Source organism: Pimephales promelas, chromosome 5, assembly GCF_988280905.1.
Source record: "Pimephales promelas chromosome 5, fPimPro1.hap1.1, whole genome shotgun sequence".
NCBI lineage: Eukaryota > Metazoa > Chordata > Actinopteri > Cypriniformes > Leuciscidae > Pimephales > Pimephales promelas.
The window spans coordinates 6921836-6934210 of NC_142773.1; the positions used below are offsets into that span (position 1 = coordinate 6921836).

The 12375-nt window shown below is 38.5% G+C and overlaps 1 protein-coding gene across 1 annotated transcript in view; it reads left to right on the forward strand.

Annotated features, from left to right (window-relative positions):
* Positions 1 to 12375, forward strand: part of cacna1eb (calcium voltage-gated channel subunit alpha1 Eb) — a 128118-nt gene that overhangs the window by 5440 nt on the left and 110303 nt on the right. Inside the window, exons 2-3 of the mRNA XM_089130865.1 lie at positions 7948 to 8054; positions 8475 to 8614. Coding sequence (XP_088986991.1) covers positions 7948 to 8054; positions 8475 to 8614 — 247 coding nt within the window. The remainder of the gene's footprint in view (positions 1 to 7947; positions 8055 to 8474; positions 8615 to 12375) is intronic.

A 12375-nucleotide genomic window follows, 5' to 3' on the forward strand; every position in this document is an offset into this window, starting at 1 on the left:
TGTAATTTCAGTGATTGGCGTGAGGAGGGGGCATATAAGCGGGCACAGTTTGAGAGACAGGCTGGCAGCTCGTGCACGTATCCTATGGAGTCCTGTTACCGAACGGGTGACATTTGAAAGCTGCATTCAGTGGGAAGAGTTTTCACTGCAACCGAATTCGGCAAAGCTGTGAAGAGTATTGTCACCTATTATTTATTTTTGCCTTTGACATTCTGAGTTAACTTTATTTGAGTGCGACCTCTGTAAATAAAAGTGCACGAGTCCCAGTATTCGCCGACCCTGTGTCTCCTTTCATCACCCACACATAACGAACCTGTTCTTACATCACAAAGTGATGATAAAGTACATATACATGAAAAATACATTAAAAAAATGAGTACATATACAAATTTAGGTCCAAAATGTTTGTACATGTTTGTCGTAGACACAAAATAGCATAATTTATGCTAATAGCAAATGTGTGGGTTAGTGACGTCTAAAACCCAGCTGTAGTCCCAATCGAGTCGTTTTTGTAGGCATTCAACTTCCTGATTTTTAAAAGACGATATCTCTGCTTACATTGAACTTTCAGCGCTGCAACTTTGCAGATACTGTTCATCAACAGCAACATTACACACTATTTAAAATCAAAAAAGTGAAATCGCAGTCAACCCCCATTTAACACTTAAATCCAAACTATTCTGTAAAGTTGATGTGTATTGCGGTTTGTCTGCATTTATTGGGGTCTATATGTTTGTTTTTCATGTTATCCATTTGTTTTTGTTTGTTTTTTTTACAGTGAAGGATCAAGTGAATACATAGGCTTCAATTTTCATGTAACAGCCAATTATCCAAGGAAGAAGCAGACATGTGGGTATGAGAAAATTATACGGTTAATTAGACTTGCTGACTACTATTTTTCTACTGCTAATGGTAGTAACCCTGATTTAGTCCTGGATGCTTGTTCATGTATAAGCCCATCCTCTCAGTGTACTCTACAGCATGGCTTTCATTACTTGTACTTTTCAACACAATTAACCACTATGTCACACAATAAACAATATATTTCACGTTTCCGAAAAATCCTTTAACTTCGATAAAATTCAGGAACTTGTCACTGCACATACTGCACCCGTTTTCCATATTTGAGCCTGAAAGTGCATTACAAGCAGCGTTTGAATGTTTCTCAGGTGAGCAAAACTCAGTCAACTCTCCCTGGAGGAGGTTAAGTGTTGAATTCTGGTTGCCATGGCAATCCTCGCTGCTAGAGAGTTGCCAAAAATAAAAAAGCTGAAGATTCTTGGTTAGTGCACCTGATTGAGATGACATTACTATGCGTATTATTTTATAATGCATTTGTGTGTGAATGGTGAAATGTGGTGCTCTGGTTGCTTAGATAGTATTAGCACATACGAGCTGCACGATTTGAGCTATCATTCATGTCCGTAGAACAGTCAGTGCAGGTGATTTACTGTAAGTTTTTAATTGTTTTAATGAATAAATATGATCAACAGGAAAAGTGATGTTTGCCCCAGTACACACACACTAATAAAACCATTCTTTGTTCGCTTTTGAAGCGGGTTTATTTGGGGATGATGTCATTGGGCTCATGTATTGTATATGCCATTGAGAATTACCCTTTGATCACCCCCTCAGACAAGCTTTAGAGAACATGAATGAATTTGGATTTCCATTCATTTAGATTTGCAGTGAAATGCTCATTAAGTGTAAAAAAAAAACAATAGATATTCTCAAACAAGTTAGATATTTTTTTCCTCCCATCGTATACAATAAAAAAAAACAGTTTTTTTTTGTTTAGTTTTACAAAAACCAAGGCCATGTGGCAATTTAAGGGTCGTTTACAAGAATCAATCAATTCAAAATTTTGTGAATCCGTTTTTGACCTCTGCCAAGCACATGCATTTTAAAATATAGTCTTTTATTTCTGAAATATGGTAAACGGTTTAAAAGAACAATATTAGGTCATCGCTTCACTCAGTTCGCAAGAATAAAAAGAAATGTTTTGAAACTTAAAAAGGCTCATTTTTATGTCAGCACCAATTGACAAAAAATAATTATAATTATATACATTTATCTAAAATAGGACACTTAAATGTTAAACAAGTTGAAACAAAAAGAGCAAGATCTAATTGGAGCAATCGTTAGTTTATTGACAAACTCAAATTAGCAAAAAGAAAAAAAAATACTCAGGTGTCACAGAAATCTGTCACAGATGAAATTTAAACAAAGACTAACATAAAACATGATTAATGATGCCTCGATGTGAAAATTGTGACCGATGTTAACTAATAGTTAACAAGACTTTAATAAATGGAACTTTATTGTAAAGTGTTTCCGATTTATGTATCTTGAGTTTCATCACTAGATAGATTATTCTTTTTTTTTGTTAATTGAAAGTGTGGTTTATGTCATCTGAATGTGTGGAAAGCTTTTCAGAGAAGAGAAGGCAACGATATTTTAGCACAATTCACAACCAGTGGTAGTTCAGGTAATTAACTTCGGTCTTCCAACCTTTACCATCGTGTATTCTCAAAGATAATCAGTTAACTCAATTCATTAATATGCATGAGGGAGAGAGAGAGAGAGAGCAAGACAGTTTAAAGACGGCGAGAGTGCACAACCAGCTTTCACTCTCTCTGCTCGTTCTCTCAGTTAAACAAGTGTAGTCAGTCAGTTAGACTTGTAGTCAAGACCGCTTCATCTAAGACCAAGACGCTACCAAAACCAGAGGGAATCGAGACCAAGACAAGACCAAGAGCACCAAAAGCAATGAACATACCACAGTAGAGGATGAAGCCGGAGAGAAGGAAGAGCCCGTGGAGTCAAAGGGGTGGAGGGACGAGGTGTAGCCAGAGGACCTAAAGTCCATGGCAAAACCAAGGTGATGACTGTCCAAGGCAGAGCCAGAGGAACGAGGGAGCATGGCGAAGTCTGAGGGATAGTGGACCAAGGTGGAGCTGATGGGTCAACAGCCCGAAGTGGAGTACAGGGCTCGGACTGGAGACCTGAAATCCCAAGACGGATCCGAGCTGCTGGTAGAAGCCTAGTGAAGGTGGAACCAAAGGACTGAAGGGAGCCAACAGAGATGGGGCCAAAGAACTGGATGGCATAGGTAGAGGAGGTGGGAGTGGGGGGCTGGGTGGGTGGGATCATCAAAACAAGGCGTTACAGAATTATCAAAACCATGGACAGAATAACCACACCAAACATAGACAAAATTGGAACAACGACTATCGTCTCAATATATACTAACAAAAACTAAGGGAGGGAACAAGAAAAACAATGAATAACCATAGGAAACAAAGGAAACAGAACAGGAAACAATGATACAAGAAAAACATCTAAGAGTCAAACTCAAATACAGTCAGAAGGTGAAATAACGTGACACTGACTGTGTGAAAGGGGCGTCTTTCCGGGTTCATGGGATCACAAAACTCGCTCCTCAACCACAAAAATTTCTCTGATTGCTGATATAGTATTATCACAACACCTCTTGAGAATTTTTATCTGAAATACTACTTGTGTTTCTCAGATGCATCTTTCTATATACTGTAGATTCTACATAATTTCTACAATTTTAAATAAAATAAATAGGGAAATCCAATGGTGGACACTGCTAAGACTGTCCATTTTGATATTTGCTTAATTTCTCTGCTCAATTACATGTGTTTATTATAAGCAGCCACTATAAGCGGGAAACGGATAAATCAAATAATTCATCATTCATGATGCAAGCAACCACAGCACATAACCTTCAGTAACACCCACATCTGTAACACACAGTCCCAATTCTACAATGAACACAGAGATGTTAGTCCAGTCCTTGGCAGTACATGATAAGAATTGTAACCCACAACAGTGTTTGGAAAACTTGTCCCGAATAGAGATTTAGTGTTTAACATATTTGCAAGGTTTTGCTAGGGAGTTTTCTTACAATTCTGTGTGGTCTATGGATATTGTCTGTATTGTTTTGATCTCATGGCTGGTCTCTGTCAATTAAATTCCCACCAACTGGAGGTTTTGGAGTTATCTTCTATGTTGGCTTGTGTTTTGGATGTGATGTGTTATCTCTGGATGCTTTGTTTTCTGCCTGGTATGTTACTCATAATTCTGCAAGTGGGATCTCAGCTGTTGCACGCTCTTCTTTGTCCAACCTGACAACTCCATTTGACATTTCTGTTGTATACTGTTTTTGTTACAATTTCCTTTGGAAGAACAATCTGAGACTATAAGACAGACTGGTGCAAACTAAACCAAAACGCAGAACCCTAATGTTTTTTTTTATCACTTAGAGATTTGCATTGAGGGTTATTTAGTTAAGTGACCCAAAGTATATGGCAAAAATTATGGAATGGCTTGGAAAAATAATTTTACTATGGCCTCAAAAATGTTTTAAGACCTGAAAATTGTCTTTGACACTGTTGGACCAAAGTTCATTGAAGTATCGGTAGGTACCATCTTCCAAGTTTTAGTTTAACTGTTCTCACAATGAAGACCCACACTTGTTTCCTTAACTACAATATATCTACCGGCAGTTTCAGATGGTGCTTACAAAATTGTTCAAATTGCTTCGGATTTGTTTGCTGTTCATGGATGCACAATGATTTTCAGTGACAATCCATTTTACAGCCCATCATTCTTTCTGCAATCCAACTGTAAAGTCAAAAGTAACATGTTCTCATTTCCTTACTTATCAATACAATTTTAGATTGGGCAACCAGGGTTTAAGAATCTGAGAAATAAGAACTAAATTATTTCAGGTAAAACAAGGAATGATATCTGCAGCTGAAGTTAGAACAGTACTGAAATGGATTAAATATCGCTCTCCACTATTAGCGCTTGCTTGGAAAAATGAATTCAAATAGAAAAACTTGTCAATATCCAGCACTAGAAAAAGTTATTCACTTTTATTGGGGCACATTTTGCTTGCCTTTAATGGCGGCCTATATTTTAAAATTGATTTTTTTGGTTACAATTTAATTGAATGTTAATTAAATACATGTGTTTACTATAGAGTTATATTTAGGGTTAGTTACTTATAATTATGCATAATGTACTGTAATTTCTATCCTTGTGTAAATACGTCACCTTAAAATAAAGTGTTACTAATTTTCTTTTTTAAATTAATAACTTTTGGCAGTGGGTTTGTAGTTCCCTGCATCCTTTGCATAGATTGAGAGTATAAGGAGAGTTAACTGTTGAATTTGAATTTAAATGTTGAAATCAAGTGTTTTTTTAAAAATGTTTTTATGTGTTTAATGCTGTTATGGTTGACTAAGAGTTTCTGTTGTTGAGTTCTTTTTCTGGTTAGTGGTTATCATTGTGCTGAAGAGTAATGTGTGGGTGGCTTAGGTTGTGGTTGGCTATTTCAAAGAATACATTACTTTATGCTATACCAGTAGTGGCAAGCAGTGTTGTGCAAGTTACTTCCAAACTGTAATACATTAGGTATTACTTGTTACTGTTATTTAAAAGTAATTCATTACCTTACAATATTACTGTCCCAGAATTGTAATGCGTTACATTACTCATGTATTACTTTTGAGTTACTTTCACCAAAATAACTAAGTAGAACTTAACTTTTGGGCTGTAACAATATGCAATATGAAACCGAAATCGCGATTCGCCACACGACTCAGATCCACGAACCTACAGAATCGCGACACACCTCTTCCAACTCCCAGCGTTATTCTCCTTACCGTCCATATCCAATGCTGCCTTATCTTTAAATTAGGCTATTAGTATTATTTGAAGTTAACATTATAAAATACGTAGACCTACACCACAAAACTAGTTGAGGAAAAATTATTTAAAATTGGGGAAGTCCAGCATTATGGACATGACATTTGCAGTCAAAACGTGAAATAAAAATTCTCAGAAAATACATAATGTATTGAAACGTATATAGGCTACTTCCTTAAAGGACTCCAGAGATTAGACAAATATCAGTGTATGTTTTATTTTTAGTGTTAGGGAAAAGACACACATTCATGCGTGACAAAAAAATAGGAGGCAAAATATATTTTTTGTAATTCTGTTAATTACACTGCGCAAATCGGATGAGGAAGGGTTGGCTCTCCAGTCTCCATAGAACTTAAAATATTCATTTTATTTTAGTTTTCGTGTTCGCATTTATGAGGAAAAAACAATGTTACAGACGCGACCGCTCTGAACTGGCACTAAAAGACTGCTTTAAAACTTTCACATAGTCTGTTGCCTTTAAGAAGTAAAAGCAGACAATACACTGTAATACAACTGTAATACAAGCCTCACTAAACATGTAAAGAGTAAAATATTACTGAAAATTGATTAGTAATGCCTTACACTACTGCGTTACAGCAAAAAGTAATATGTTACTGTAATGTATTACTTTTGTAATGCGTTACTCCCAACACTGGTGGCAAGTAATATTTTACCTACTAATTTAACATGGTTTTCTATATGTTTATTTTTTACCAAAATACATATGAAGAGTTCAGATGCAAAAGCCTCTAAATGCCATTTGAAATTTTCTTCTTAAATTATGATTTTTATCAAACTTGTATATTTAAGTTCAGTAATTTCACTTAAATAACAATTAATAGGTAAATATCATAGCCATTTAAGTGAAATCACTGAACTTAAATATATAAGCTTGATAAAAATCATCCTTAAAGAAGAAAATTTTAAATGGCATTTAGAGGCTTTTGCATCTGAACTCTTCATATAAAGAATTTGTTCCAATGACACCACTCAAGCAGTTGGAACAACTTAGTTTCATTAGATGTTGTCATATCTCTGAATATTAATGCAAACTGTTGGATGATATTCATTCATTCATTCATTCATTTATTCACAATCAAAATGTGTGTTAGAGTGTGTCAGACTACATTTAATGCATGTGAATGTGCTATTATGGGCTGCACCAATGATCCATTTCAATCTACAATTCTACCACTTGTAGACATGTTGGGTTTGAGTCGACTAGTTGTGGATAAACCACAACGAAGCTAATCAAGGCTGACAGGAGCAGCAGTCACTGTGAATCTGTCAATGAAGATATGCATGCTTCTCACCTGCATCATCCACTCAAACACTGCAGCACTGAGCCGGAATTTACTGGATGACAGGTCAACTAATGAGTAGTCATGCATTTATTTAAACAAGTCCATATGCTACTGATACATTGGGTCATTCCATGTCAAATCAACCAAATACTTTTTATGAAGAAGGAAAAAAATAAATGAAAATGGGTAAAATTTAACAGTTCAACATGAAGTCGCATTTGAATTAACTGATTGAACCATATTAAAATGAAAACTAAGATAAGATATAGTTAATACTTTTGATAATACTTTTACTTTTTTAATACTTTTTAAATACTTTTTTCAATATTTTTTTAATGCAGAAATACATACAGATTTTTTTTCAAAATACATATATAGACCAACGAAGGGAAAAAAAACACAGACAAACAACAATAGAAGAATAGACGATAACAGTATTTGTTTTTCAGATATTCCTCTTTAAAATAAAAAAATATGTAAAAAAATTCTTTGATGTTCCCAAAGTGTGTATGTGAAGTTTTAGCTCAAAATACCACACAGATATTTTAATGTAGCATGTTAAAATTGTCACTCTTTGAGGGTGAGCAAAAACTCACCGTTTTTGTGTCTGTCCCTTTAAATGCAAATGAGCTGCTGCTCCCGACACAGAGGGCGGAGCTTCAAGAGCTGAAGTCATTTTACCGCACACAGACATGCACTGAAAATTTCAAAAACTTGTAGCCTTTTATGTTCAAACCGAAGTCAGAAAGATGGAGAGACTCAAGAAAGTATAAAGACAGTGAGTCTTTCATTGTTTAGATGCGAGCTGGAATGTTTAAATTGAATATTGTTCTAATTTTGTTAGAAATGTACTATGTATTTTCCTCTGATTTAATATTTGCCTTGACTTCTTTTGCCATTACTCCATTTGAGTATATGATCCTGGCCACCATCATAGCCAACTGTATTGTTTTATCCCTGGAGCAACATCTTCCTGGTGAGGACAAGACACCTATGTCCAAAAGGCTGGTAAGCATTAAAAACACAAATATCTAGAGAAACATAACAAAACTTTCAAAAAGTTTGCTACTACTTATACTACTTATTATTTAGATTGTTTGACTCCCAGAGTCCAAAATAAACTAATGTCAACCAACAGCATTTCCTAATGAACATGGCAACCAAATCTTCAATTACACCACCACAGCACATACACTTTCTAGTTTTTCAACCTTCACTATCACTATCAAACCCGGCCAATTTCCTTGGCACAAATTTAGCAAATCTCAAACAATGCATCCCAACACTGTACTTATAGTTTCCCTGGGCTGGGTTAGAGAGTATGTCCCTACAAAAGAAACTTGCTAACAATACTAACTCTGAAAATTAAATCTGATCATTTGTTTTGTTTAATCATTTTATCTGTTTGTTTATCATTGGGTCCATTAGGAGAAGACAGAGCCTTATTTCATTGGGATCTTCTGTTTTGAGGCTGGTATCAAGCTGGTGGCACTTGGTTTTGTTTTTCACAAGGGTTCCTATCTCAGGAATGGCTGGAATGTAATGGACTTCATTGTTGTGCTAAGTGGGTAAGTGATTTTTTTCAATACTTCAAAGTCATGAAAAGTTTAATTGAACAGGTGAGAGCTATAGACCATTTCACAAGATGTAAACACTGGTCCAGAAGCACTTCCTGTTTCAATTTTTTAACACCACATAAAAGCTGGGATAAAATACAACCAACAGACCATTTAAAACTGAATCAAAAAGTTAATCAAACAAGATGTTTTCTTTACATGTGAAATAAAGAAAACAGTTACAAACTGAAACAGGAAGTGCTTCTGGACCAGTGTTGTTTACATCTTGTGAAATCGTCTATACAACCATTAAAACGTTTTTAAAAATCTGATAGGATTGTAAACAGGTAGTAGGTGTCTGGCCTAAGAGTTCTCCCATGTTTAATACCGGATAGGCGCGCACCATTATCCGAAATAAAAACAGGCACTCTCAGGTACAGGAGGATTCTCACATGGTGGCTTGATGTCCTATGCTGTCTTAAACTACACTTTAAAGCACTTCTTCATTGGGGCATTTTCAAAGCTTACTTAATTCAGTGAGGGAAGTTTCAGTGGATCTCAACTTCATCAATTCTGCCTGAGGGACCTATTCATATAGCTTCAGGCATGCTGTCATAATCAAACTGAATCAAACTTTAGTTCTGAGTTCATGATGGAAGACGCACAATCCGAAGTAGCACAGCACCAAATGAGCCAATAAGCATGTCCAGATGCGTTATGAAACCAAAGAACAGTTTTGAAATGAAGGAGTAAAAGAGAACCGAATGAGCCAGTTCTGTCAAAGTTGGTTATCCTTGGAAAACGTTGACAGATAGAACTGGTTCTTTTTAAATCGGAACAAAAAGCTGACTTTTTTAACTCTACCTCAGTCAATAGAGTAATTTGGTTTAGTAAACTATCTGGACATGCTTATTGGTTTATTTGGTGCTGTGCGCTACTTCAGATGTGTGTGTTGCGTCATCAACCCGGAACTAGAGTCTGATCCAGTTAGATTCTGAACTGGCTCGACTGATTAAGGCTTAATCGCTACTCCATACCACACAATGCAGCTATTTGTAGTTTTGTTACACAATGTTACAAGTACCCATAGGTCTATAGAGTGCTACATAAATATTCATATAAAACATAACTGTAAATAATAAATCAGCTCCACAGAAGGTTCCAAGTGATCAAGGGCTTAAGGCATTCCGCTTAAACCCATTGCACAGGCTCCGTCAGTAGTGGGCACTCATGCAACGTAAGCAATGTCCATGAGTTGGAAGGAAGTTACAGAAAGAAGGAACACATTCCTAAATTAGAACACAGTCGCTACTGGATTATCTGCCCTACAGGCTAAATACATTTCTTGGCTGCTGGGCTGAGTTTATGAGTAGGTTGTGAACAGCAGGCCACCTCCTCAATGAACTGTTTCTGTTCACCTCTGTTCCTTCTTGCCTTCACAGTAGTGCATTGCATCTACTACATTAGAGTACAAAAGACATTACACAAGTTAGTAGATGCCAAAAGACTCAATAGTTTGACCTAATGTTTGTCTGATGAGGATATGGTGAAATTAACTACTTACATATGTTACATGCATTAAATAATTAGGGTGGAAACAGATTGTGTGGCAAAAACTGGACTGTAGAATCCAAACAAAAAAAAAGTTCTGATTATGATTGTGAAGACCAAATGCACGTATATGCACACAAATATACACACAGAATACATCTCATTTGTTTAACAACTGATTATATTGGCACCATCACACCAGCAAATTCTTCATTCAACATGATACATGCTAGATAATAACGTGTGTAATTTAGGCCAAGTTAAAGAAACATTCAGTTTAACAGGTCACACACAATTTTTAAATACATTTGTCCTTCGGTTAAAGAAAACTGTTGAATGTTTTGGCTTCCTCTCATTTTAGTGTTTTGAAAATTAACATAAAAGTGAATCCAGTTTAAAGGAAAAGGGAAGCTAATGTGCAGGGAGAGAGGGGAGCCAAGAGAGTGTCGACTAGACAGCCCAGGAAGTCTTTGAAATGTCTGGAGACCAGACATATGATCAGGGAGGGACTGGACGGTTGCACCAGGGAGGCTCTGGGGACCCAGCTAACGGCCATAGCAGAGCCATGGAAATGGACCAGGGGGGCTCTGGTGGGTCTGGAGACCCAGCTGAGGGCCAGAGTAGAGCCAGTGGGATGGACCAGGGGGGCTCTGGTGGGTCTGGAGACCCGGCTGAGGGCCAGAGTAGAGCCAGCGGGATGGACCAGGGGGGCTCTGGTGGGTCTAGAGACTCGGCTGAGGGCCAGAGTAGAGCCAGCGGGATGGACCAGGGGGGCTCTGGTGGGTCTGGAGACCCGGCTGAGGGGTCAGAGTAGAGCCAGCGGGATGGACCAGGGGGGCTCTGGTGGGTCTGGAGACCCGGCTGAGGGCCAGAGTAGAGCCAGTGGGATGGACCAAGGGAACTCTGGTGAGTCTGGAGACCCGGCTGACGGCCAGAGTAGAACCAGCGGGATGGACCAGGGGGACTCTGGTGGGTCTGGAGACCCGGCTGAGGGCCAGAGTAGAGCCAGCGGGATGGACCAGGGGGGCTCTGGTGGGTCTGGAGACCCAGCTGAGGGCCAGAGTAGAGCCAGTGGGATGGACCAAGGGAGCTCTAGTGAGTCTGGAGACCCGGCTGACGGCCAGAGTAGAGGCAGCGGGATGGACCAGGGGGGCTCTGGTGGGTCTGGAGACCCGGCTGAGGGCCAGAGTAGAGCCAGCGGGAGGGACCAGGGGGGCTCTGGTGAGTCTGGAGACCCGGGAGAACTTTGGGAGCTTTGGCGTCCCGGCTTAGGGTAAGGATGGTGCAGGGAGCTTGGTTGGAGCCAGAAGAGCAGGGGAATTGGGCGGCTTTGGCATGACCTCTTTGGCCGTGACAGGGAGAGTGGCCAACTCAGGGGAGGCAGCAGGGAAGTGTGTGCAGCTCAGAAACACATAACTACGGAGGCATTATGGGAGAGGACGGCTGGCTAGGATTGCCTCCATGGCTGTGACAGGAAAAGCGGGCTGCTCTGGGGCCATGTCTTCCATGGGGCTCTGTTACTGGGGCTCTGTTAACTCCAGGACAACCAGACTTGGGATCACAAGACTTGGGAGTTCTGGGACCACAAGACTAGGTGAGACGGAGAGGCATGTTGGAGCGACCACCTCTGGGGGGGGGGGGGGGGGGGGGGTTGCAGGAGTCACAGGCACCTGAAGAAAAACTGCATTGAGTGAATAAAAGATTTGTTCCTTTCCATTTCCCAACGCACTTTTAATGCGCCAACTCCTTGCAGCAAAGAAAACTTGTTTTAAATAGATCGTCTATTTCACGCTATTAAAAGTCCTCTAAAATCTATCACTGGAAGAACATCCACTAAAATATAATAAAAAATATTAACATTTTATCCAAATGCATAACTACGTTTGAATTGCTGTCAATGGTGTAGTTGCAGTCTGTGCTAGCCAGCCAAACCTTGACCCTGTTGTCAAGGTAATGTGGGTGTCTACAACAAGAAATCAATTTGCACCATAGATTTTAATCCATTTAATAAATGAAATTATGACAAATCATGCCAGATCTTTTTTTCCCACATTTGAATAGATGTTCTTAAAAGGTTGGAAACGGTCTGACATTGATTTTAACACACATCACATCAAGGAAAAGTGTAATTTCTTTCTGGTTGTAGGCATATTACAGTGCATCGACTGGACCTAATTCATAAAACATTAGCAGAACATATTTCTGTGTAAATTGTTCTGAAA